Here is a 27,069-nt window from a genome sequence, read left to right as displayed (position 1 = left end):
CAGAGGTATATAATCATAGAGGATGAAAGAAATCAAATCAAGGCCTGAAAATTCTTCTCTAAAGAAAAGCAAGGGAGGAACACAAATATTTTCAAGTGAAAAATGACCAGTGAAGGAAAACGAGAACATGCTTTAAAACTCATCAGTGTCATAAAACTTGCTTCAGTAAACATATAGACATGTAAATGTAATAACTTGTTATAGAAATAAAAAAACTAAAATCAGAGTAAAGCTGATGAGTGTAATTGGAATTACTCTGTGATAGGAGAGTAGGTAGTGCTTGTAATAGTAAAAATCCAAGTGGATAGTGGTCTCTAGAGTCAAGACCACAAAGTGTTTCAATAAGAGTTAGATGTGCGTTCAGAACTGTGCTAGGTAATTTGAGAAACAGAAGAAAAGTGTAAAACATAAGCACTGCTCTAGAGATGTTCATTATTATACTGAGGAGGTAAGATAAATATTCACATAAAATAGAGAACCCCGTAAATATCAAGGATGGCTACTGTGCTTTGCACAACTTCGGGAGTGCCATTTATATCATGATCTATGTGAATGGCATCCCCTGGATTTGTGCAGTATGCAGCCTGCCCAGCCATACATGGTGGGCCCGGGAATTATTCAGAGTCTTCATTTTCGTTTATTTACTCCCCTGAGAATGAGTAGTGCAAACAGTAAAGCTCCCCATAGCTTCCCATTTCTCTTAGAACAACATCACAGAAATCTTCATTTAACCTATAGCTAAATTTATCTGGCCCCAACCAACCTCTCCAGCTTTACCCCTTGCCGCGTCACCCCTCCCACTTTACGTTTCAGACCAGTATAGATTTATCATGGCTTCTTCAACAGTCTGCAACAATCATGCATCCCTTGTCCAAGCCAGAAACTGGGAAGTATCGGTGATTCCTCCGTCTTCTTCACAATAATCAGTTTGTCTTTTAAATATCTCCTTAGACCTTTCACTTTTCTCTTTCCCTTTTGCCATTACTATACTCCAGGCTATCTTCACATCTGGCCTAGGTTCCTATAATAGCTTCCTAAGTGGTCTTCTCTCTTTTCATCCTTTCTCCCCAGTGTAATCAGAGTGGTCCTTCTTTACAGAGTGCAAATCTGATCTGTCACTGCACTGACATTAATGCTCAGATTAAATTTAGAATACTTAAAACAGTTCATTGGACCCTTCAGGAATTTTGTCTCTGTTAATCTCAGCCTTCTTTCTCCAACTCCTCTCTCCTCTCTTCTCTCTTGTACTAGAGTCAAACTGTATTCTCAGTTTTGTCATCAAATCAAACTCTTTTTGGTTCTGGGCTTCATTTATACAGTTTCTTCCGGTTGGAGTTCTCTCCAATCCCTACGCCTTCAATTTTTTCAGCAGACAATCTGCCTGAGAGCCTTCAGATCTCAATTTAGATGTCAGTTAGCCTTTGCACCTTCCCTCTGTCCCTCAAAGCCTGGGTTAGATGCTCTGCTGTGTTTTTGAAAAGCATCCTCTACTCCTGTAGTTGCACACATCATAAAGTGTTGTTTATCTCTCATGACCCCTTTATGAGTTCCTTGAGGTCAGGGACAATTGTGTTTTAACACCTTGTAGATTCTTAATATTTCTTAAATGAATGGTGAATGAGCTATTCATTCCATAGTAATTCTAAAATACATCGTAGAAAAGGCTCAATTTGTGGGGCCGTGCGACCTTAAATATTTCTCCATTACAGTGTAAGGTACTGATTGATTAATGAGTCATCTATGTTAATAATAATAAAATGTTGATGAAAAATATGGTCAACATAGGGAATTGATTCCTTTAGAGCACTTTTATTTATCAAGCATCCAACTGGTGTTTATTTTGTCCTAGCTAATCTTCCTAGCACTTTAGAAATTTTAGCTCATTTTAATTCTCACAACAGCTTTATAAGGTGGTCCTAGAATTTGTCACCATTTTACAAATGAGGAAACTGAGACACAGAGTGGTTAAGTAAGCTCGCTGAGGCCCCACAGCCCGGAAGTGGCAGAGCCCAGATTTGAACCCAAACAATCTCCCTCCAGATACATGCTATTAACCGCCTCAGTCTGTTGTCTCTCAGCATAGGCAGTCATGTACCAAGTAGGGCAAGATTCCTTCTATTTCTAAAGCACGAAGTTTCTTTCATATTTTAATTGGGCCCCAACAGAATGCCTGAGTAATGTTGATAGTTAAGGGTGAATCCTTTGCTGAGTATTGGTTAACTGTATGCAGAAATCACTTCTTCCAAAACTTGAATGAACTGTAGTAGCAGTTTCATAGTAAATGGATACATGGAAAGTAGTTTTAGATTAAAATAAAACATATTGTTTGAGTTTAAAATTTTAAAGCTTTGTAAAATTTATAACAAGTCTTTAACATATTTTATGTTTGTGATAATTTTGAATAAAATTAGAAAGTAAAAAATATTCATTTTAAGTCTAAAAAAACAAGGAGGGGCCTCAAAGTACACTATCAAGAGAGTGAAAAGACAGCTCACAGAATGGGAGAAAATGTTTGCAAAGCATATATTTGATAAGAGCTTAATATTTAGAATATATAAAGAACTATAACCACCACCAACAAAATATCCACTTCAAAGATGTGCAGAAGATTTAAATCAATTATATTTCTTCAAAGAAGATAAACAAATAGACAATAAACACATGAAAAGTAGCTCAATATCACTAGTCATTGGAAAATGCAAATCGAACCATAGTGAGATACCCCTTCACACCCATCAGGATGGCTGTTATAAACAACAACAAAATATTGGTGAGGATGTGGGGAAATTGGAACTCTTGTAATTTGCTGGTGGGAATGTAAAAGGGTGCCATCACTGTGGAAACAGTTTGGTGGTTCCTCAAAAAGTTAAGCATAGAATTATCATTTAGTCCAGCAATTCCACTCCCAGGTATATACTCAAAAGAATTGAAAGCAGGGACTCAAATGGGTATGTGTACACCACTGTTCACAGCAGCATTATTCACAATAACCTAAAGGTGGAAACAACCCAAATGTCCATCAACACATGAATAGACAAACAAAATGTATATATATACAATGGAATATTATTCAGTCTCAAAAAGGAATGAAATTTTGATACATGCTGCAATACAGATGACCCTTAAAAACATTATGCTAAGTGAAAGAAGCCAGATGAAAAAGAATAAATGTTGTATGATTCCACTTATATGAAGTATCTAAAATAGGCAAAATAATAGAGATAGAAAACGGAATAGAAACTATCACAGGCTGGGGGTAGGGGGAAATGGGGAGTTATTGTTTAATTGGTATAGAGTGTCTGTTAGGAATGATGAATAAGTTCTGGAAATGACAGTAGTGATGGTTGCACAACATTATGACTGTACTTAATGCCACTGAATTGTACACTTTAAATGGTTAAAGTGATCAATTTAATGCTATGTATATTTTACCACAATTAAAACAAAACAAAACAAAACAACAAAGTAACCAGGGCAACCAGAAATCTTTACTATGACTTAAATGAACCGAAAGAATTGGTTTTTTTTTGTTTTTTTAAACACTATTTTATTTATTTATGGCTGTGTTGGGTCTTCGTTTCTGCACGAGGGCCCTCTCCAGCCGCGGCAAGCGGGGGCCACTCTTCATCGCGGTGCGCGGGGCCCCTCATCATCGTGGCCTCTCCAGACGCGCAGGCTCAGCAATTGCGGCTGCACGGGCCCAGTCGCTCCGCGGCATGTGGGATCCTCCCAGACCAGGGCTCGAACCCGTGTCCCCCGCATTGGCAGGCAGACTCTCAACCACTGCGCCACCAGGGAAGCCCCTAAAGAATTGTTTTTAATGGAACAAAGTTGAGATGTTAAATATCTTTATAAAACACCTCAGATTGAAGTAATATCTATATAAATTATACACATGTAATATGAGAATGAGGTTTTTTTTTTGTCTTTAGAAATGTTTGACCTTTTTTTCCTGACTTACATATGCAATTGGCATGCAAAATTAAAGTGATTAGGCCTATGTTGTATTAAAAGGAATTAAGGGAAAGAGTTGTGATTATTTTGAGGCTATTCTATAATCTCTTCCACTAGATTATTAGTTTTTTGAGAGCATGAACTGCCTTTACTCATGTATGAGGTCCTATTTCTTGCCATTCGGTAAACCTTGATCTATTTTTTGAATGAATGATGGTGGGTAGGATTAGCGAGGTTGTTTTTATTTTTGTTTTTTGCAAAACTGGATTACAATGTAAGTATTAGAAGCAGTGTCTCCAGTATGGCACTGGAACAAGAAATACAGAAAAGAAACTCAAAGCTATAAAGTTGGGGGTGGGGAAGATTGTAAAGATTTAGCCTGTAGGTTAAATTTCAGAAACATTTTCACACCATTTAATCAATTTGTATAGAGAAAACAGAATTGTTTTATAGATATTAGAGTATAATACAGGAATAATTTTTACTATTAGATATAATATTGGGTTGGCCAAAAAGTTTGTTTGGGTTTTTCTGTAAGATGTTATGGAAAAACCCAAACGAACTTTTTGGCCCACCCAATATTAGCTAGTACGTGTTGGCTCCTTCAGTGGAGACCCTAATGAGTCATTAGCTGCTCACTAGAGACCTTGTCTATCAGATATTGTAGCGGTAATTCAGACTGTTGTAACTTATGGACTCTACATTTTCATGCATTCACTCACCAAGGATCAATCACCATGAATTCCTAATGGCAGACAAGTAAGGAAAATTTTCTTTTTATGTTATATATGCTTCTCGTTCCCTCCTTCCCTCCCTCCCTCCTTTCCTTCCTTCCTTCCTTCCTCAGTTCCTTTTGCATCATTATCTGTATATCTAGGACAAACCTGCAATTAGAATAACAAAGTATGCTTAGCCTATGTAAGAGATAAAAACATGTCCCTGGGGATTGAGGACTATGAAGCACTAAGAGGCAATTCAAGGACTAGAAATTTGGGGCAATATTTTCTCTAGTGAGAATGACCTTATTTTTTTTTTTTTAAAGATTTTTTTTGATGTGAACCATTTTTATTTTGTTTATTTATTTTTTTAAATAAATGTATGTATTTATTTATTTATTTTTGGCTGCATTGGGTCTTCGTTGCTGGGTGTGGGCTTTCTCTAGTTGCAGTGAGCAGGGGCTCCTCTTCGTTGTGGTGTGCGGGCTTCTCATTGCGGTGGCTTCTCTTGTTGCAGAGCACGGGCTCTAGGCGCACGGGCTTCAGTAGTTGTGGCACGAGGGCTAGTAGTTGTGGCGCACAGGCTTAGTTGCTGATGTGGACCATTTTTAAAGTCTTTATTGAATTTGTTACAATATTGCTTATGTTTTGTTTTGGTTTTTTGGCTGCGAGGCACGTGGCATCTTAGCTCCCCGACCAGAGATCAAACCCGCACCCCCTGCATTGGAAGGCAAAGTCTTAACCACTGGACCGCCAGGGAAGCCCCAGAATGACCTTATTTAAACAGATATTTTAAACGGAAACTTTAGCTTTTACTTTTATAGATTCAGAGATTTAAAATTTTTCAAAATTCTTACTCTCTGAACAAAGGAATATGATAGAGCAGAAGCATCTGCATAGAAGTCTAACTTTGATTTTGAATACTGGAGTAGAAGGAAAGGAATTGTGTGTCATTTTATTGACCTTATTTTTCCTGGGCCAGATGCAGTAGAAAAAGGGAGGAGAAAATATACAAAGCAGAAAATTCCTTTGAGTATATGGACAAGTGAAATACATCTTTGGGGGTAAAATATCTTATTGCTAAAACAGCAAACTGAAAATATCCAACATTGGGAGACTTGTGGTGTGTTAGCTAAATATAGTAACTAATAATAAATAATAATATAATAAGAAATATTATAAACTCAGACAGATAAATTAATTCTTCAAATTCATAACATAAAAGTTCAGAGTTCTTGCAGTCTAATTCAAAATTCTAGGTTGAATAACCCAGTATGGATTGATTTTCCATTTATATTTCAAAAGACAATAAGCCACTGCCTTCACATAATTATATCAAGTGAGGAGAAAAGGAAATACCCGAATCATCAGGGAAAAATAACATGAAACATATTTGTGATTCTCTTAAAACCATTCTGAGCATCCTCATTAATGTATTTATTATGAAACTTTAAATATATGTTAACAAATTTAGCTTTCCTTTTTTAGAGTATTGACTTGTTTTATTTAAAATGGTGCATATTCATTATAAAAAATATCAAGTTATACTCAAGAACAAAAACAAAAAAACCAACCCAAATAAAAAATGGGCAAAGGACTTAAATGGACAGTTCAACAAAGAAGATGTACAAAATGACCAATAAGCACATTCGCCATCACTAGTGATAGGGAAATAAAAATCAAACCACAAGGACATACCACTTCAAATCTATTAGGATGGTTATTCTAAAAAAAAATAACAAGCGTTGGTGAGGATGGGGAGAAATTTAAACACTTGTACTTTGACGGTGGGAGTGTAAAATGAGGTAGCCTCTGTGGAAAGCAGTCTAATGGTTCATAGCTAGTGGTGATGATTGCACACCATTGTAAATGTATTTAATGCCTCTGAATTGTACACCCCAAAATGGTAATTTTTATGTTATGTATATTTTACCACTGTTAAAAAACTTAAATTGAGTAATAAAGCAACTACAAAGAAGAGATCAACAAATTGTTTTAGATTCAACTTTCTAGAAGGAACCCATGTTAATGTTTGGTAGTCATTCTAATACCTTATTCTGTGCATTAAACTTTTTGTTGTGATATATTACAGAAATCATCTCTATAAAAAAGTATAGAGAATAATATAAACAACACTTATGCACATGGACATGCTGATTTGTTTAACATGAGCTGTGGCCTAGGCCTGAGGAGGGGCCTAGGCACACTGTGTGTGCCTGCAAAGTTAACCAGCCTGAGTGGGATGCAGACTTGCAACAGTGGCCTTCTGTAAAATGATCTAACCAAACCAACTTAGACGTAAAAATGATCACTAAAGGAAATTGGGAACTGCGAAAAGCCACAGGTCTCATCATTAAATGTTTCTGTGATAAGCATCATTATTCTCTGCTTATGTTATTTGGTAGTACTATTTATCTTATTTTGGTCTAATCCTAAATGTTATTGTAAATGTTTTCCTTTTATTTCTATTTCACATGTTCCTGGATATAACATTATAAAAGAATATTGGTAATATGTATTTGCTTTTATAGGTCACTGGGGTATGTTTTTAAAGAAAAGATGTAATAACATCAAGTTGAATAGCCTGCTGTAAATTAAGTTTAGAAAGTCAAGTTTCTAAACTTGTTCTAGTTTGAACTCTCTGTCATTACCTTTTTTGTAATCTTAGACTAAAACACCATCATTAAAGCACAAATAGCAGTTGACTATTTTGCATATTTTATAGTAAGGCAAAGTTAATACAGAGTTGGAAGTATCCAGTAAAATGGCCCAAATGCAATCATTTTTCCCCATCTCCTCAATTTTCCATACATATTACTTATTTAGTAAGTATCGATAAAGAATGTCTGAATTTCTAACCTTGCTCCACCCTTGTGTGAGGATTTCCCTAACCTTTCTCAGCCTCCATTTCCACATCTGTAAAATAGACATGATAATAGGGCTTACTTCCTAGGTTTGTTATGAGAGTTCAGTGAATTAATATGGAAAATAAGTTCTTAAAACAATGCATGCACAAAATAATATATAATATAAGCTACTTTTATTATTGTTGTTGTTATGATGGTATTCCTACTATGTATTCAAGCCTAGAATGAATATTATGAGAGCTAGTATTGTGATTTATTTATTTGGAGGTAATGTCAGAAATCTGAATTTGCAGCCCTTTATGAATGGGAGGCCCTAGCCAAATGGCCCTCCTAGCTCACCTAGCCCTGAAGTAAAGTTCAGCTGGAATCAGAGAAAAAACCATCGGAAGACTTGATTGAGAGGAAAGGACTGAACTGAGCCCTGAAAGATAGGATGTGCAAAGGCTGTGTGGGAGGGACCCAGCTCCCCAACACCTGCCTCCTTGCCACGTGCTAGGTAGGCATTCTACTCTGTGCTTTACAACCTCTCTCTGCGTTCATGACGTCACGCAGCTAGTGTTTGCCAAATCAGGGATTTAAACTCTGGTTCTCCAAAGCCTTTCTTATTTCCATGCTAAGCTGCTACTTTGATAATTACAGGTTGTATTATTCTGTGCCTTAGCCAGTTAGATGCTGCTTAATATCCCATTAGTTTTTAGTGGATGATTTTGTTGTTGTTGTTTTACTGATATATTCCCCTGAATTTTCCTATCTGCGTATATGCTAAATGGTATGCTTGCCTTGTAATTTAAAATTTGCTGATTTCTGTTTTCTCATAACTTAGGTGTAATGTCTTTGCTGAGGCCTCTTCTTCTGGATGTGGTCCCAACAATTCAACAGACTGCTGCTTTGGCTCTGGGGAGACTGGCTAATTATAATGATGACCTAGCAGAAGCAGTCGTGAAGGGCAACATTCTTCCACAGCTTGTTTATTCACTGGCAGAACAGAATGTAAGAATTTTTAAAAACTAAGTTATATGTTTGTTTGTTTGTTTGTTTTGGATTTTTTAAAAAATTGATAGTTTGGGTACAGTTGCAAGTTTGTAGGCATAGTATTATTAGGATGTTAATACAACCTTCAATTCTTTGAACTGCATGTAATAATACTTTTAGGGTGTTTTACTTTGGGGCTGATAGGCAGCTTTTCTCCATTACTGTTAATATAAGGAGAAAACATATTACAATTTTTAATGGAATTATACATAAAGCAGTATTTCTCAACATGGGTTTATTCAAGTTATAGGATCAGTCTTAGAAAGGTGTATGGAGCCCTGGGCAAATAAGTTATATACAATGGTGAAATCTGGTTAATGGACAATGTAAGAGACAGCTCTGAAGCAAGGGGGAGAGAAGCATCCAAAAGGAAGGAGAATGCATTTAATGGAAGGTTTGACAAAGCATTTTTTTCCAAGTATGCAAGCATGTCAGCCCTTTTAAGGGCCATATAAGAGTGCTGCCATTGTTTCTTTCATCCTGTCTGGTTCCCTCTATGTTTCTAACAATAGTTAAGGATCTTCCTGTACATAGGGTCTTGGACTGTTCATTCCATCCTGCTAGTTTATCATAACCTAGGGATGTATCTTTCTTGACGTGTCTTTAAGATTAAATTCCTATTTGTTGTAACCAAAGGACAAAAAATACAATTTAAAAAATGGGGGGACTTCCCTGGTGGTGCAGTGGTTAAGAATCCACCTGCCAATGCAGGGGACACGGGTTTGAGCCCTGGTCCGGGAAGATCCCACATGCCACGGAGCAACTAAGCCCGTGCGCCACAACTACTGAGCCTGCGCTCTAGAGCCCGCGAGCCACAACTACTGAGCCTGTGCGCCTAGAGCCCGTGCTCTGCAACAAGAGAAGCCATTGCAATGAGAAGCCCGTGCACCACAACGAAGAGTAGCCCCTGCTCACCACAACTAGAGGAAGCCCGCGTGCAGCGATGAAGACCCAATGCAGCCAAAAATAAATAAAATCAAATCTTAAAAAAAAAAAACCAAACATAATGAGATAGCACTCTACCTACTAGGATGGCCATAAAAAATAAGAGAAAGAAAAAAAGGAAAATAATAATAAAAGTGTTAGTGAAGATGTGGAGAAGTTATGTAAAATCGTGCAGCTGCTATGGAAAACAGTTTGGCACTTCCTCAGCAAGTTAAACACAATTACCATATGACCCAGCAGTTCTACTCCTAGTTATGTTTCTGAAGGAATTGAAAACAGGTGTTCAAACAAAACTTGTGCACAAATGTTCATAGCAGCATTATCCACAATAGCCAAAAGAATGACTAGATAAACAAAATGTTATGTATCCATACAATGGAATATTATCAGTCATAACAAGGGATGAAATCATGATACATTCTACAACATGAGTGAACCTTGAAAACTTTATGCTAACAGAAAGAAGCCAGACAAAGCTACATATTGTATGATTCCATTTATATGAAATATCCAGAATATGCAGATTCATAGAGATGGAAGCAGATGAATGGTTACCAGAGGCTGGGGGGAGGAGGGAGTGAGAAGTGGCTGCTTAGCATGTAGGAGGTTTCTTGTTGGAGTGATGAAAATATTCTAGGACTAGATAGGCATGGTTGCACAACATTGTGAATGCACTAAATGCCACTGAATTGTACACTTTAACATGATTAAAATAATAAATTTTATGTTATGTGTATTTACCAGAAAAAAATCCTGATTGTTTAAAAATGTGCCTTATTTTTTTAGATTGGAGAGTAATTTGCTAATAACTGTCTTATCCCTAGGAAGAGTTACAGAAATTTTATTTTTCTTGTAGGCATTCCTTCTATCATCAAATGCTTGGACTCTTAGCTCCTTCTCTGAGGGCAGGGTCTGTGTTTGGTGTCTCACATAGAAGGTTCTCAACAGAAGTTTTCTAAGTGTGAATGAGTACCCATTAGCTGTAAAGAGACAAAAAGTACTAGGGCAGAAGTGAGGAGAAAGTGAGAATGTGAAGCATCATTCACAGGCTTCTGTCTCCTTCCCCTACCAGGCCTTTAGCCCATTTCTCACAGGAGATTTAATCTCTTCTTTATGAGGTACAAAGTCCTCTGGTTTTGCTTTTCCTTCCTTTTTTTTTTTTAAAGGGTAATTCTTTTGGTGAGGAATTCTGGGAGAGAAGAGAGTTAGGAATTTGGAATGAGATCAGAGAGTGATATTCTAGGCACTGTAGTTAGTACTGACTATTGATGCCCAGTAAAGTGTGAATTTGAAAATTCTGCAATATAAAAAGTCAAATTAGCTTAAGGTAATGACAAGAAATGTGTCACTGTTATTTTTCCACAATTATGAGAAAATAATCTATGGGAAGCTACTCTAAAACTATTCTAATTTTTATAATAAAGCAGGAGATTTTTGGTTACTGACATGTAAAATTAGACTTTATAACAAACATCTTAATGCCTCTATATGTTGACATTTAAGAAACTAAAGAAATATAGCAAATCAAAACATCATTACTAACATAGCATATTTCTTATCTTGTCAATATATACTGATTTTGGAGATATAATATGTTAAATTATACTTGATGTATTTTCTCTCACATAATTTTTTATTGAATCTTAATATTTCAGCCTGCATAAATAGAATGCTTTCAAAACAGATGCTATAGTCACCTAGTCGCTTTTTTTTTGTAGTCACTGTAAAGAAATAGAAACTTAGACTCTAAAATAGGCATTAATTGGGCTCTATTAATGAAAGATAGAGTTAGGAGACTATTACTGTGTCATTATGCTAACCATAAAACAGTGAGTGTTATAGCCGAATACTTCCTCTACATCTTTTTTTTTTTTTTAGCAATATGAAGAAAAACAGGTTAGTCTTGTGTTTCAGTTTTATTTCTTAATCTGATAAAATTTACATATAGAACATATTATAAATATGAAGCATTACTTGAAATTCACATAATGGTAAGTCATTTATATCTTTGTAAAAAAGCATTTCTAAGAAGGGATAAATAACATAACCCACTGTTGGGCTGGTTTATTTGCCAGGAGGAGTTTTAAAATGTATCATGAATATTTTGCCTTTATGTTTATCTGATGATTGCTAAGTGAGCCTCAGAACATAGTTGTTATTTCAGGATAACGTGGGACACCAGAAAGGTTAGTTGAGGTCATGCTTAGAGACTGAGGGCAAGTAAAGGAAACGAATTTGTTAGGTGACAGTTTAGTTGCATGCGCTAACGATCTAAGAGTTCCCATAGGGCAAACAAATACCTTTCACTGTAATGCACAAACATGAAATCTCATTATTTTATGAATTTGTAGGAAATATAATGTTTATATTTCATTTTATACAATTTCCAAATGCATGTTTCAGAGTAAAACATTTGAAATGTATTTTAAGACTTAAATCCTTTCAGTTCAGTTACTGAACAAAAGCAACGGGGGAAACAACAAAAAATCAAAATGATATTGCAGGATGTTTTTCATCTCTTATATTTCATAGCTGTTGAGCTTTCTTTCTTAGTTTTATTTTTTATTTTATTACTTTTTGAGCTTTTTTTTTTTTAATATATCAATGTCATTTTAATGTTGGTTTTGGTCTATTTTAACTTTTAGCTCAATTCACTTTGAGTTTTGTCTATTTATCCTTGTAGCGTTTTTACAAGAAAGCCGCTGCCTTTGTGTTACGAGCAGTTGGTAAACATTCTCCCCAGCTAGCTCAGGCGATAGTGGATTGTGGAGCACTGGATACGCTGGTGATATGCTTGGAAGATTTTGACCCTGGAGTCAAAGAGGCTGCAGCCTGGGCACTTGGCTATATTGCAAGACATAATGCAGGTAATGGGCCTTACTATAAAATAGGATTGTTAAAGTTTAGATTAATTAGGTAAATCTGGCTTTGCTTAGTAAACCATAGATATGAGAGGTCTTTTTTTTTTAATTTTTAATTTTTGGCTGCATTGGGTCTTTGTTGTGGTGTGCGGGCTTTCTGTAGTTGTGGCGAGCGGGAGCTACTCTTCATTGTGGTGCACGGGCTTCTCATTGCGGTGGCTTCTCTTGTTGCGGAGCACGGGCTCTAGGCGCGCGGGCATCAGTAGTTGTGGTTCGCGGACTCTAGAGCGCAGGCTCAGTAGTTGTGGCTCGCGGGCTCTAGAGCACGGGCTCAGTAGTTGTGGCGCACGGGCTTAGTTGCTCCGCGGCATGTGGGATCTTCCCGGACCAGGGCTCGAACCCGTGTCCCCTGCATTGGCAGGCAGATTCCCAACCACTGTGCCACCAGGGAAGTCCCAGATATGATGTCTTAATGATGTTTCTATACATTATGGGAGATAAGTTTTGAATGATGGCCAAGTTGTTTGGATCACAAATTCACCAAAAAACCTATCCATTTCAGTCTTTATGTTAGTTAGCAAAAGAAAAATTTGAAGTCAGAAGGGGAATCAGGGGGATGTGGGGAGAATGAGATATTGATTAGCTTCAAGGACCTTGGTAAATTGGTTCCGTTACAAAATTGTTTGAGTTTGTCACCCCTCAGGGGACATTGGGTCTTCACTCTCACTTATGGTAGGGTGTTCCAAGCCAGCCAGGAGCCATGTTGTATGAGTGAATAATGTTGAAAAGATATGGACGTGGTAACTTGCTAGAACATATTTGTATTCAGCCCATAATCGTCAGGAAGGAGGAGAAAGAGGAGGAGCACCTTTTCTCATAAACTGAGCTCAATGAAGCCATCAAGAAGGGGCCTGGGCCTCTTGTGTGAAGGCTGTGCTGACACACCTGATCGGTAAAAAATACATAGGGAACAAAATTGCCCCCACCACTTTACAGAAGTTGCTAAACAGTATGAACAAATAGCACAACAAGAAAATAACAGTTTTAAAACAAACATATGTAAAAGTGTAAGCTTTGCTGATAATCAAAGAACTGCATATTAAAACATCAGTGAAAGTATCTTTTCCTACCTATTATTATTTGGGGGAAAAAAAGAGTAAAGCAGAAATAAAACCAAGTGGTTAACAGCATTGTGGCCTTAGGACAGGATCTGAGTTTGAGTCCAAGTTCTACTACTTAGTTGCTGTGTAACCTTCGACATGGCTTTTAAACTTTCTGAAACTTAACTTCCTCATCTGCAAGAGAGGAAGTACTGCTTCAGAGATTTGTTGTGAGGATGATGAGATAGACCAATGCTTGGTACATGGTAAAGAATCAATAAATGTAAGGTATGAATACTGTATTAATACTGAAGGTTTGAGAGGGCATGAAGATGTATCTGTCCACTGATGGAGGCACTACAAATTGTATAAACTTGTGCAAAGGCATTTGGCAAAACTAATCTAAGCCATGAAAGAGTTCATGGTTACTCTAGAAAGCCTGATTTGGGAATTCATCCTTAGGAAAGAATCCCACAGAATGAATAAGCTGCATTCATGCAAATGTTATTGTAGTATTATTTCTAATACCAAAACCCCTCAAATATTTGGCAGGAATTTAGTGGTTAAATTATAGTAGTTTACTTAATGGAATCTCACTCAACAAATAAAAGGTAATTATGAATCCTACATGACAACATGGAAAAGTGATTATAATGTGAAAAAAAGACAAAATTGCGTGTTACAATTATAATAATATAAAAATAAATTTTTATGTGGACGTAAATTACAAGGACGTACATGTTTGTGTTACTAGGGTGATAGAATTAAGGATGTTTTTAATTTGTTTTCCAGATTTTTCAGTGTGTGTGCATGTATAAAATAATAGCTACTGTTTATCAAGTAATTACCATGTGCCTGGCTCTGTGCAGTATGCTTTAGGATATTATCTCATTTTGGCTACAGATACACTTAGGGCAGGTATTACTCTCCCTGTTAAAAAGAGGAAGAAAGTGGAACTTAGGATACCTGAAGTCATGTTAATTGTGGAACCAAAATTTGAATCTAAATCTGTCTTGACTCCAAAGCCGTATGTCAACCCCTGTACCATACAGTTTCATTAAGTACTCCTTGAAAGAGTTTTGAAGAAGAAACTCAAAAACAGAAACAGGAAGTGGCTGTCCCATGGTTATGTTTAATTTGGTTTTTAAATGGTGACACTATTGGAAACAAAATAATAAGATGATATAAAAGTAAATTGAGAAAGAAAACTATTGTTATGCTTAGAATGATTCAGAATTGGTATATGAAAATTATTTCTTTAATATCTGGATTTTGGTTTTCCAAGTAGCTTCACCCTAGGACTGTTGTTTAACACATGTTGATTGAGAAAACTAAAGCAATGTTTTAAATTAGAAGCTGGTTATCATGGGGAAACTACCTGAGTATATTTAGTAATTTTTTTTTTTTTTAATGTCAGAGGACTTTACGGCAAACAGATTGTAACATGAGTATTTTAAAGAGTGGTGCGAGAGAGCTTTGAGGACAACCATACAGATACGCTGAGGCAGGTGCCCATAGGTAACCTTTCCATACCTCCCTTTTGTTGAATCTGAGGCTAAATGATTATAGTTCATAAATAGGCTCTGTCTTCGGGATTCTATTCCAATTTTTTGCTATAATCTGGCTCCCACATGGAATTCCCAGTGTAATTTCAATATTTCACAGTAGTTAGGGGCTTGGGACCCAGAAGCTCCCAGAAGAGATTACTGCATAGATTTCTCAGAAGGAAAGGGAATTGTTATCTAGTAAGCAGTTAAGTCATCATTCACATCCTGAATATCAGTGAAAATAGAAGATTTACCTCCAAATAACCTGATTTCTTTCTTGATGATCTCTTAAAAATGGAATATATTGAGATTAAAGGGATTCATTCAGTGTTTTCTTCTGGGTATTTGTGGTAAGTTGTTTGATTAGATAGTTTAATAAATATAAACCTTAAAGGAGGTGCAAAAGAAATGTACCTTTAAGGGCAATAAGAAAGGAACCTTTAAAGAAAAACGTTTTGTGCATAGGAAACAAAAATAAAGTAAGCATACAATTAGTAGAAGAGGGAAATCTATGGGCATCATCTGACTTTTCCTTATTTGAAAAATGCAATTTCTAAAAGTTACTTCTATGTATAGATTTTAAAGCATTTTACAGATAACCAAGGGAAACTGGGGGCTATCTACCAGAAATGGTGGTGGTGGTGGTTTTAACTCTGGGCAAATGGTCTCATTAAATTTCCACGATTGACTCACCAGGTACGGAATACAACTGATAATATGTACCTCTTACTCGGAAGATAAATAAGCTACTTCTTTCTACTCTGGGCTCCTTAATAAAGGTTGAGGTAGAATTCTTCTCAGACTGGTTGTCCCTCTTCCTCCGTCTTGCTACATTCTCCCACTCAGCAGAATTACTCTGGTTACATATTTACCTAATCGGTGTCAAATCTCTCACTATTTCCAAGGACTAGTCTTGCTTTTGGAGCTACAGGGGGCGAGGCAGGAGGGGCGGTGGGCTCTGCGGCCTCGGTGCTCCCACCGGTAGGGCCCAGGCAGGGGCTTCCTCGCGCTCAGGGCCCTCCTTCCTCGCTGCGCCTGGCCTCCTGGCTCTGGCCTCGCACCCGTCAGTGGCACAGCAGCTTCGTGGAGGAGCGCCGCCGGTGAACTTGTGTGCACCACGTGGCAGTCATCAGAGTACTTGGGACAGAGGTGAGAGCAGTGGCCTGGCTGCAGCCTGAGGAAGGAGGAGCCATGTACGTGTTTTGTAGGAATGATCTTCCACATTTGGGCTGAAAACTTAAGTTTTCAGTGTTTGTTTAGGAGCGTTAGCTAAAAATTCTGTCTCTTGTAAACTTGGTCTCTTGTAAACCTTTGCTGTCTCAGAATAAACTTTGGCTGTTCTCAGTCCTGGCAAAGAGGAATACGTTTGATTAGGTGTTCTAAAACATTTTAATTATTAACACATTATATTATATATATATATATAACATTAACACATTATAGGTGAGGAAACTGAAATAGGTTAAACGATTTATTCGGGTCAGACAGCAATTTATGGCAGAACTGCTTGGCAATTACTCAAAACCCTTCAAAGAGTCTTCCTTTTTATAATGTGAGAAAGGCAAGTGTATGAAAGCTCATCATTCTTCATTTTAAGCTCCTTGTAGTATCTGATAGTCTTGCCAGATACCTCTGTTTTTAATCCCTGATGACTGGTTTCCACATGTGTGACTATTCTTTCTCCCAGGGATATCATTTATATCCTAAATCAAATGAGAAATTTCCCTTCCAGCTCAATAGCAGTCAGGAGAGGAGATTGCTGCAGCCACAGATGAGCGGTGCTTGCAGGAATTGGCTCATTCTGATACTACAGAAACATCGAGTAGATTACATGCTGTTTACCAAATAGATAATGTAAGGAAGGAATCCAGACAGAGCTGGCTGGCCTGATTCTTTTCTGTGTCATATGTCAGTAGTTGCAGTATGCAGGCTCAGCAGTTGTGGCACGTAGGCTCTAGGGCATGCGGGCTTCAGTAGTTACGGCTTGTGGGCTAGAGCGCAGGCTCAGTAGTTGTGGCGCACGGGCTTAGCTGCTCCGCGGCGTGTGGGATCTTCCCGGACCAGGGCTCGAACCCGTGTCCACTGCATTGGCAGGTGGATTCTTAACCACTGCGCCACCAGGGAAGTCCCTAGAAAATTTTAAATTTTATACGTGGCTCACATTCCCATCTCACAGCACTGACTTAGAGTTCCTGTGCCTGCACTCTTGTGTTTTGTGTGTGTGTGTGTGGGGGGGGGTTTGTTGTTGTTAAAAGGCAACGTAGTGGTGATGCTGTGGTCTCAAAAAGTCACGCTTAATATTCATGCTTATTAATCAGTATAACTGAACAGTAATATGTGTAGTAAGTTAAGGAATGTGGAACTAAACTTACCATTTGAGGAGAAGTAAATGACGAGTCAACTTCGAGCAATCACCTACTGATGTAAGGGCTGAAATGTACTTCATAAGAGGCCAAACTACCAGACTCGCACATTGTTGATGGGGCCACATACTGATAATCCCCTCTGGAAAACAATATTGCAGTCATATTAGGTTGACCTTATGAAATTACCTATATTTGATTGGTTTTGACTTAACAAAAACAGCAGTTTCATGTGGTTTAATCTAAAAATATCAAGAACCTCAAAAAATGTCAACATTCTTCCCCTCAGGACCTTCACCTCTGAGCCTCTATCTTAAGTGGATCTATTAATTGTTATTAATTGTTAACATTGTTATTAAATGTTAAGTTATCTATTTGTGTGGATGTGTGTGTTTGTCTAACCTGTAGAGTATATATGTATCAATGTAGGACCCGTGGTAGCCAGCCTCCCAAATGCCCCTCAGAGATCCCATGTCCTGGCATTCTCACCCTTGTATAGTCCCCTCCCACATCATACCAGGATTGGTCTGTGTCACCACCAGAATGCTGCAGAAGTGATGGTCTGTCACTTCTGAGAGTAGGTGGCCAGCTCTGCAGGATCGAGGCTTCTGTGGTGGGGTTCTCTCATCACTCGCTCTGAGGGAAGCCAGGTGCTGTGACCTGAGGACACTCAGGCAGCCTGTGGAAAGGCCCATGTCATGAGGAGCTAAGGTCTTCGACAACCAGCAAGAAACCGGAGCTTCCTAGAACTACATGAGTGAGCTTGGAAGCAGATCCTACCCCAGTTGTGCCTTCAGACGACTGCAGCCCCCGCAGACAGTGTGACAGCAACTTCATGAGAAACTCCAAGCCTGAACCCCCCCAGCTAGGCTGCTCGTGGATTCCTGACCCACAGAAAATATGAGATAAGGAATGATGCTTTAAGCTGCTGAGTTTGGGTCATTTTGTATGTAGCAATGGATAACTAATAAATAAATGTAATCTTAATGCACAGAGAAGTTCACTGTACTGAACTTAAGAATGGCAAAGCCCCAAAGCAAAAAAAACAATTAAGTGTCCTGAGTAGCTGGGGTGGGGTGGGGCAGGTTAAGTAAATTATGGAATATTTACTCAGTGGGATATCATGCAGTTATTAACAATGTTGGGCTGGCTCATCCTCAGGAATAAAAGTGGACAGTGGAGGCCCACAGGTCGCTCCATTAACCACCCAGAGGCAGTCACCCCAAGAACTGCTGACCGGGGACCACTTGTATAAAAACACCCTGTAAACTTTCTAGCCACCCAGTGTTTCGTTTCTGTTTCCTCTGTCCTTTGTGTGTTCTTGTAGAGAATTCCACTGGGGCACTGCTAACCCCTTACTGTTTAGCCTCCTCTGTCAGCCTGAGCTCCTCGAAAGCAGGGACTTGCCTAAAACTGGGCTGGAAGAAAGAACAGATGCCAGTGAAGTTCGAAAGGTTGAATAATAAAATCTGCATTTTCCATCTAAGGATTTTTTTTTTCCCCCCAGCAGAGTGCGGATTGTAGGTGGAACGAAACTACAGCGATTGTTGCAATATTATATAAAGCAAGTAGAAATGAATGGAAACATGTCTAGATACAAAAAGCGTATTTTGTAAAAAGCTAATTCCAAGTAATTTATTGTTTTCTTCATTACAAGAGCACTCCAGACCCTCTCTGTAACTTTGCCTTTTCCAATTCAGCTTAGTCTCAGCTGTTGAGTAAAGTATAAAACTAAAAGTTGCTAAAATCGGGGTTTTAAAAATGGCTTTGTATCTTATGCTACCTATGATCTTCCAAGGCCGTACCCAACTCTACCTTTTCCCACCTTCTCTTTCTCTTGTCTCCACTTCTTGACTTTTCCTTTCCGTATTTTGAAGCTGTTTTTTATACTTGAGCCTTGTATAAGTGCGCCATCCATCCAGCTGATTGTAATTTCTTACTAAGGCCCCGTTAACTCCAGATCAACGGCTTATTTGACTCACTTGACTTTTTAAAGAAGCTAGAATTATTTAACCTTCAAAGCATATGTATGTATGTGTGTTAACCCTTAATCTCTCAGACACTCAATCCATATGTAAGGGTTAGACCGATGGCTCTGGAGATGGGGTGGAAAGAAGTGGCATGGAGATAATGGGTAGGAAAAATGACATTTGTGGGAGCGAGGGATAAATAAAAATCATACATTAGATTTTTTCATAATAATATGCAAATTCCCTCCACCTTTTCTCACTCCGACATGCGATTGGAAATATCAGTTTCTCAGCTCAGAATTATAGCTCTGGTGAGCCGTCACTACCTACAGAAGGATATTGCCTCTCTCAGATGCGTTGGTGTAGAATAAACGTTTTTTGGTAGCTGGCTTCCATGCCTGCCTCTTCTTAGTCACATCCCTGTGTAGTCTCCGCCCACGTTGCACCAATGAAATAGAGCAGAAGTGATGGCATGTCACTTCTGAGGTTAGATTATAAAAGACTATGGCTTTTGTCTTGGGTTCTCTCCTCTGGATCACTCACTCTGGGGGAAGTCTCATCATGAGCAGCCTATGAAAGAGCCCAGAAATGGGGAGGAACTGATGCCTTCTTCCAACTCCCGTGGGTATGCTGGGAAGAAGATCCTGTAGACCCAGTGTATCCCAGTCAAGCCTCAGATAACTGCAGCCCTGGCTGATGGCTTGATTGCTGCCTAGTGAGACGTCACAGCCTGAACCATCCAGCTGAGCCTCTCCCAGATTCCTGACCTACAGAAACTGTAAGATTATAAACGTTTCCTGTTTCAGGCAGCTAAGTTTGGTGTAGCAGTAGGTAACTAAACCAGTTGTAAACAGCTGAGTTAGACAAATTTCTAGACAAATTTCTTCCACTTTAAAAGTGACATTCCTAAAATCATACTGGCGTATGGTCAGTATATAACCAGTTTTGGCAATTACACCTCCATATTTGTTTTTACTGTAATTTCACCAAATCATGAAAAATTTGGTTGAATGGGATGATTAGATAACATAAGATTGACATCATAAGTGATAGCCAAATCTTAAATGTATTTTTTAACCCGCTTTATTTCACAAAGGTTTTGAAGTGATATAGTTATGTTTTACAGCCAGATGCAAAACCAGCCTATCTTTTTTTTTTTTTTCAGCCTATCTTTAAACTAATAAATAGGGCCACCTAAATGCAAAGAAATGAAGATTCATAACTTTATTTTATTTTTAATGAGAAAATAGAATATAAATTTTTGTAGGGCTTAAAACCAGTGAGTTAAAAGCAGTGTTTGGAAAATGAAATTAAAAAGCAATAAAGTTAAAAGGAATTAGAGTTTTTGAGGTGTTTGATTTGCCTAATTATTTTTGAATTAGTATGGTAAATATATATATATATTTTTTTTTTCCTTCCTTTTTTTCCTTTCAGAGAACCTCTTCATTTTGAGTCCTTTTTATGAGTTCTCATGACGGATCACTTAATTTTGCTCACATTCTTCCCTCTTACATCTCCATTATGAGCAGAAAAATTAGTGGAGTATCATAATATATGTTTAGATTAATCCTTTTTTTGCAGGCCGATTTTTAGGTTTTCATCAATTTCTTGGAATTCACCTCTGAATTTTCTTATGTAACCACTTTAGTGGTTCTTCATTTATGACTCTAGAATGTGTCTTCAAGAATCAAATGTAGAAAGAATGTCACCTTTCTACATCCAGAAAATCCCCACAGCTCGTTTTAGAAGGTGTAAGGTTTAAGCCTAGGGTTGTAAAATGATGGACGTGTTTTATTTAGACTGCACTATGTTGTCTTACACAGTGTGTTTTTAAGCTCCCAACACTTAAAAACCAGGCAATTTCACATTAAAAATCAGATGTCTGGCTTCTCTTGAAAAATCCAAGGACCTGACAACGGTTGGCCTATGTTCCTATGTGGCAGCGTTGGGCTGAAGCTGGGTAGTTGCTGCTCCTTGTAGCTGGTGCATGTACTTTTCCAGTTTACTGTGCTTCCCACTCAGTTATTTTTCTTACGCCTTCTGGCTTCACTTATTTTAATTACTTGCCTGGGCCCTGTGTTTACCACTCCTGATCTAAACAAACCACTAGCCATAACAATTAAGAGGAGGGGGTTAAGGCCATTGTGAGCACTGTTAAAGCAAAATCACTTTTGCCTGACGCACCTAGTTTTACGTGTTACAGCCGTGCCTATTATGTGCTGACGGACTTTCCTTTCTGTGCTCTTCCCTTCTGGTCAACATAAAGTCATCCCTAAATATTCCATTCCTCCAGCTTTAGATACTAGTAATTTTATGAATGTTGTTGATCTTAAATGTCCTCCCTTTTATCTGTGTCTCCTTTTGTTTTAAAAATTAAACCTAAAGTTGTACTGAGCTTGTCATGGTCCAGTGGAGGTGGCTGCCCCAGTTCCTTCACTCAGCAGCGAGGTATTCAGGAGGCCAAAGAGAACTAGTTATTCCTTTACTGAAAACAGCTGACCATCGGATTCGAGGACTGTATACCAGTTGTCTACATGCATGCCATCAATGGCTTTAATTATTATTTATGAATCAGGAAGGTGCTATTGGATAGTTATATTTCTACTGACAATTTGAAGTCTAAAAAATTGTTAAAGATGAATAAGCCTTAACATTTAAAAAATGTAATATTTTAACTGTGATAAAGGCATGAATTAAGATGAGGGAAAGTGTGAAAAAGTAAATGGATAATATTTCTAGTATATATTAGCAATTCTTCAAAGAATAATTATGCATTCTTTCCTAATATTTTGTTTTAAGGAGACATATATTCCCACCATTTTTAAAAATAAGAAACTTTCTTCCATATTGAGAAATAAGCTAAAGTGTTTAATTTTCTTTAGAATAGTAATGTTAGTATAGTTAGCCCCAGCAATAGCTATATGTATGGTCAAAGGACATGTTCATATTTCTTTTATTTTTTAAAAACAATCACATTGAAGAAAATTTGTCAAATAGAGAAGAAAATATATCACCAATAGTACCATGAACCCCATCTAAATCTTGTTAGTATGTTAGTATAACATAAAGCCTTCTTTCTCTGAATTTTTTTTTTTTTTTTTTGCATAACTACTTCTAATTTTGCTGGTTACCTAACAGTATATAATTATGTCACATGTTCTTGCATAAAAGAAGGTGTAGTCTTAAAAAATTTGTTTTTTGAAGATTCATTTAAAATTTAAAATGAGGTTAAGGAAAAAAAAATGAGGTTAAGATATTTTCAGGCACTGAATATAAATTAATTGGCTCTTTTTTTTTTCTTGATCAAACCTTTTATGAGCATCTGTACATATCAATCTTTGATTTCCTAAGTTTAATAATTAAACAACCCAGACTCATTTCCAAATTAGAGTTAAAAATGAATTCTTTGAGATTTCTCCTATAGGGAGTAACTTTTTTTTATATGAACTTTTTAAAAAAATTTATTTATTTATTTATTTATTTACTTATTTTTGGCTGTGTTGGGTCTTCGTTTCTGTGCGAGGGCTTTCTCTACTTGCGGCGAGCGGAGGCCACTCTTCATCGCGGTGCGCGGGCCTCTCACTGTCGCGGCCTCTCTTGTTGCGGAGCACAGGCTCCAGACGCGCAGGCTCAGTAGTTGTGGCTTACGGGCCTAGTTGCTCCGCGGCATGTGGGATCCTCCCAGACCAGGGCTCGAACCCGTGTCCCCTGCATTGGCAGGCAGACTCCCAACCACTGCGCCTCCAGGGAAGCCCGGGAGTAACTTTTAAGTGTACCAGATTTTTGTATGTGTTTTGGTTACTGCCGCTGTTTTTTAGAGTAGAAAAGTAGAGAGAAGAAGAAAAGGGGAGCAGGAAGGAGGATGGGAAGCACTGCCTGAAACGGCACCCCATGTGTGTTTCCCCAAACTCTCCACGCACCCGACTCCCAGCTCCACTCTGTGCTGTGGTCTGTTCACATATTCACCCTGAGCAGAGTCTGCTAGAACAGAACAATGTTTTTACTCTATTCTGCTTCCCCAAGATCTAGCAAGTTTCTAGCACATGGTAAGCACGTAATGAACACTCAATGACCAGAAAAGAGAGGAAAATAAGTACGTACACCAAGCCTGAGAGAGGACAGAATTGTATCAATATGTTTGGGGCTGTAAATTAAGAATATCAACTACAGGTGGCTTAAGCAGTGAGGACATTTTTTTATTCCACATGACACAAAGTGCAGAGTCAGGGCAGTTCCAAGGTTGGTTATGCAGCTGAACGGTGTCTCGGAGGACCCAGCTGTTTTTCATTTTTGTACTAGGCCATCCTCAGCATATTGGCAATTTCTTCTGTTATAGTTGCAAGATGGCTGTAGGAGTTCCAGATGTCATTTGCAGGCAGATGTGCCCATGTCCAGCAAAGAAGAGGTGGTGTTTCCTCCTGTGTATTTCTGTTTATTAAAGAGGAAAACCGCTCAGAGATGCTTCTAGCTGACTTCTACTCAGGTCCCATTCACCAGGATTGATTCACAAGCCCACGCCCTGACCGACAAAGGCTATGGGGTAGATGTCAACAGCGACTGGCACAGAAGTACCAGAGGAAGCAACGGTAGGGAAGAGGAGAAGGATATACCACAGGAAAAAGAGTAGTGACAGAGGCAGGATGAAATAGCCTGTGGAATGTGTAATATAGTATGGTGTGCATTATTTAGGCCTATTATATTCTTACCTTTATATACACTGTCTTATACCCAATATATGCATGAAAGTGGTAGAACAGTATCATTTATGAATTACAATGTGTGCCACCCAAGAACAGAGCTGGGTTTTGTAGGACCATATAAATTGGAGATGTAAGGTATATGAAACTGCAGGTACAAAATTGCTAGGCCCCATCCAGGTCCCTGGAAGCTTCATTACCTTCAGGCAAACCTTTCTTTGGTACCCTCCCCCGCCTTCCCCTCATTTAGCATCACTGATCCAGACAGAGTGGAAAACAGCTTTGGAGGGAATGGGTAACAAGTCAGAAGAACTGAGTTTGCTTTATTATTAGCATTATAGAGTTCAGGAAAAGGAGGATACGGTACTCAGTTACTCAAGGAAAGAATAAAATGTATGGGAATTACAAAGATGATAAATTTTGTTTAAAAGAACTTTGTTTTTATTAACACTTTGTTTTTATTAATAGTTTTATTAACTGTTTATTAATAGTTTATTAACTTTTTAAAAAATTTATTTATTTTATTTAATTTTGGCTGCATTGGGTCTTCGTTGTTGTGCGCAGGCTTTCTCTAGTTGTGGAGAGCGGGGGCTACTCTTTGTTGCGGTGCGCGGGCTTCTCATTCTGGTGGCTTCTCTTGTTGCGGAGCACAGGCTCTAGAGCGCAGGCTCAGTAGTTGTGGCTCACAGGCTCTAGAGCACAGGCTCAGTAGTTGTGGCGCATGGGCTTAGTTGGTCCGCGGCATGTGGGATCTTCCCGGACCAGGGCTTGAACCCGTGTCCCCTGCATTGGCAGGCGGATTCTTAACCACTGTGCCACCAGGGAAGCCCATATTAACTGTTTTTTAAACAGTTGTTTACTGCAGATTCTTTACTCTTAGAAACTGTATAAAAGTGAAAATACATAAATAGATGAACTTCCCGTTGTTTACTGCAGATTCTTTACTCTTAGAAACTGTATAAAAGTGAAAATACATAAATAGATGAACTTCCCGTTGTATTTCATATTTCACACTTGGGTTTTTTAATTGAAACATATTTGCTAATCAGTGCAGTGTTAATTTGTAGAAGTGTGTCATCTGCACCCGTGTTGAATGAGTCTGACACATAATAACCTTCCATTAATACTTGTTTAATGAAAGAATGAATGAATCGTTTATGCAATATCGGGACTTCTAAGATAATTATAATAATTGAAGGAAAACAAGTGTTGGACACTAACCTGTATTTTCTAACATTATTTCCTTTTAGAAAATGTGATATTACCAATCTTTTGAAAAATTAAAGACTGTATTTTCTTTAAAGACTAAGAGATATGCTGAATTGATAGCTTGGCTATTAAGACAGAAATTGCCAAGGCACTATAAATCTGAGAAAATGAGAGCATAATTTGAAAGGAAGAGATTATAGAAATGGGTATATGTGATTCGGCAAGAAAGGCCATGAGTACAGTGAGAGTAGAGTCTGTAACTGTGCACTGTTTTATGCTTTTCAACAGTTTTTACACGTATATTATATGGGTCTGCCTGCTTGTCTCCTGTTCTCTATAATTTTAAAATGTGTTATTTTTTATAGCTGTTATTTTTGGGCACACAAGTGAATCAACATGTATATACAAAAGATACTATTTTTGACGTGTAAAATGCTTAAGATAAATTTATTTCTTTATCTTACATTAACATTTATGCATATTAAAGCCTGTTCAGTTGCAGTTCTCATTTTTGAAAGTGTTTTTATATGTACAATGAAAATACACCTTTTAATATTGTACAAAGTTTTTTAAAAAATCTTTTAAAAGTACAATAAGATGAAAGGAATTTAAAAATCGACATTATTGGCACAAGATTCATGTTAATGTTTACTCATGTAAATAGCACAAAATACTGCCTAATTAGTGTGGTTGGTAAATTTTTGGTACTTTAATTTTCTCTGTTATTGTAAACCATGCATAAAATGCTTGCCTATTGAGAAGTGCAGAATTGTCAGAGCTTAAACAGCTGACATCTGCTTACTCTCTTAAAAAAAAAAAAAAAAAAGAATAGGAAGCCATTTCAGCTTAATCTACCTCAAATGTGTTCATGTAAATGGAGGTCCATCTATTGACCTGTATTCTTTTCAGCTCAGTATTGGTCCACATGGTTCATGAAACCAGGAAGCCTGATTTGAAATGCAGATGTCGAGACAGTGAAGTACACCCTCCCCTTTTCCCTTTGCTGTATCTGTCAGGGTGAAAAGTGGCTTGTACAAGGGTCAGTCACCCATACTCACTTAATTACTTTTCTTGGACCCACAGAGCTGTCACAAGCTGTGGTGGACGCGGGAGCCATTCCTCTTTTAGTGCTCTGTATCCAAGAGCCAGAAATTGCTTTGAAAAGGATTGCTGCTTCGGCCCTCAGTGATATTGCAAAGCATTCTCCAGAGTTAGCACAGACAGTGGTGGACGCAGGAGCAATTGCTCACTTAGCCCAGATGATCCTGAATCCTGATGCTAAGTTGAAGGTATTTAAAAATAAAGAAACAAACAAACCAGGATTCCGATAATCTAAGAAGATGGAAATGTGTGCATTAATATTATACATTTTTAAATAATTAGTAAATTATCATGGAAAACAGATATGAATATATTATGTATTTGGTCCTTTAATATGTGAAAACTGTGCTGTAAGGATTAGACAGTAAAGATGTGACTGGGAAAAAGTATGTGCAACGCTGAAAACTAGAAATAGCATCAGAATTAGTACTAATAATTAAAATAAGGAATCACGTAATGATTAAATCTCAGGGTTAGAAGGGACCTAAAGGTTTTCTAGCCCACTGTTATATTTAAGTTTCCTGTAAAATTTGCCATATTTATATTAGTCTTTTTTATAGCTTTCTAAAATTTAATTTTCAGTTAATAGTCACCAATTATACTTTTATATTCTAATAGTTATATTCTATAAGATTTAAAAATTGTTAATGTTAATTAAGCAATGCAAAGTTTCTAAAAATGATATTGGCAATATCCCAAAATGTTAG

At 37.7% G+C, this 27,069-nt stretch overlaps 1 protein-coding gene across 2 annotated transcripts in view; it reads left to right on the top strand.

Moving 5' to 3' along the window:
* Nucleotides 1–27,069, top strand: part of SPAG6 (sperm associated antigen 6) — a 75,538-nt gene that overhangs the window by 9,718 nt on the left and 38,751 nt on the right. For both annotated transcript variants that reach the window (XM_036843228.1, XM_036843227.1), the window contains exons 3-5: nucleotides 8,361–8,527; nucleotides 12,198–12,381; nucleotides 26,345–26,550. In XM_036843228.1, the coding sequence (XP_036699123.1) occupies nucleotides 8,361–8,527; nucleotides 12,198–12,381; nucleotides 26,345–26,550 (557 nt within the window). The remainder of the gene's footprint in view (nucleotides 1–8,360; nucleotides 8,528–12,197; nucleotides 12,382–26,344; nucleotides 26,551–27,069) is intronic.

This window comes from Balaenoptera musculus, chromosome 2 (genome assembly GCF_009873245.2).
Source record: "Balaenoptera musculus isolate JJ_BM4_2016_0621 chromosome 2, mBalMus1.pri.v3, whole genome shotgun sequence".
In the NCBI taxonomy this organism is placed as follows: domain Eukaryota; kingdom Metazoa; phylum Chordata; class Mammalia; order Artiodactyla; family Balaenopteridae; genus Balaenoptera; species Balaenoptera musculus.
This window is presented reverse-complemented; position numbering and strand designations above follow the sequence as displayed.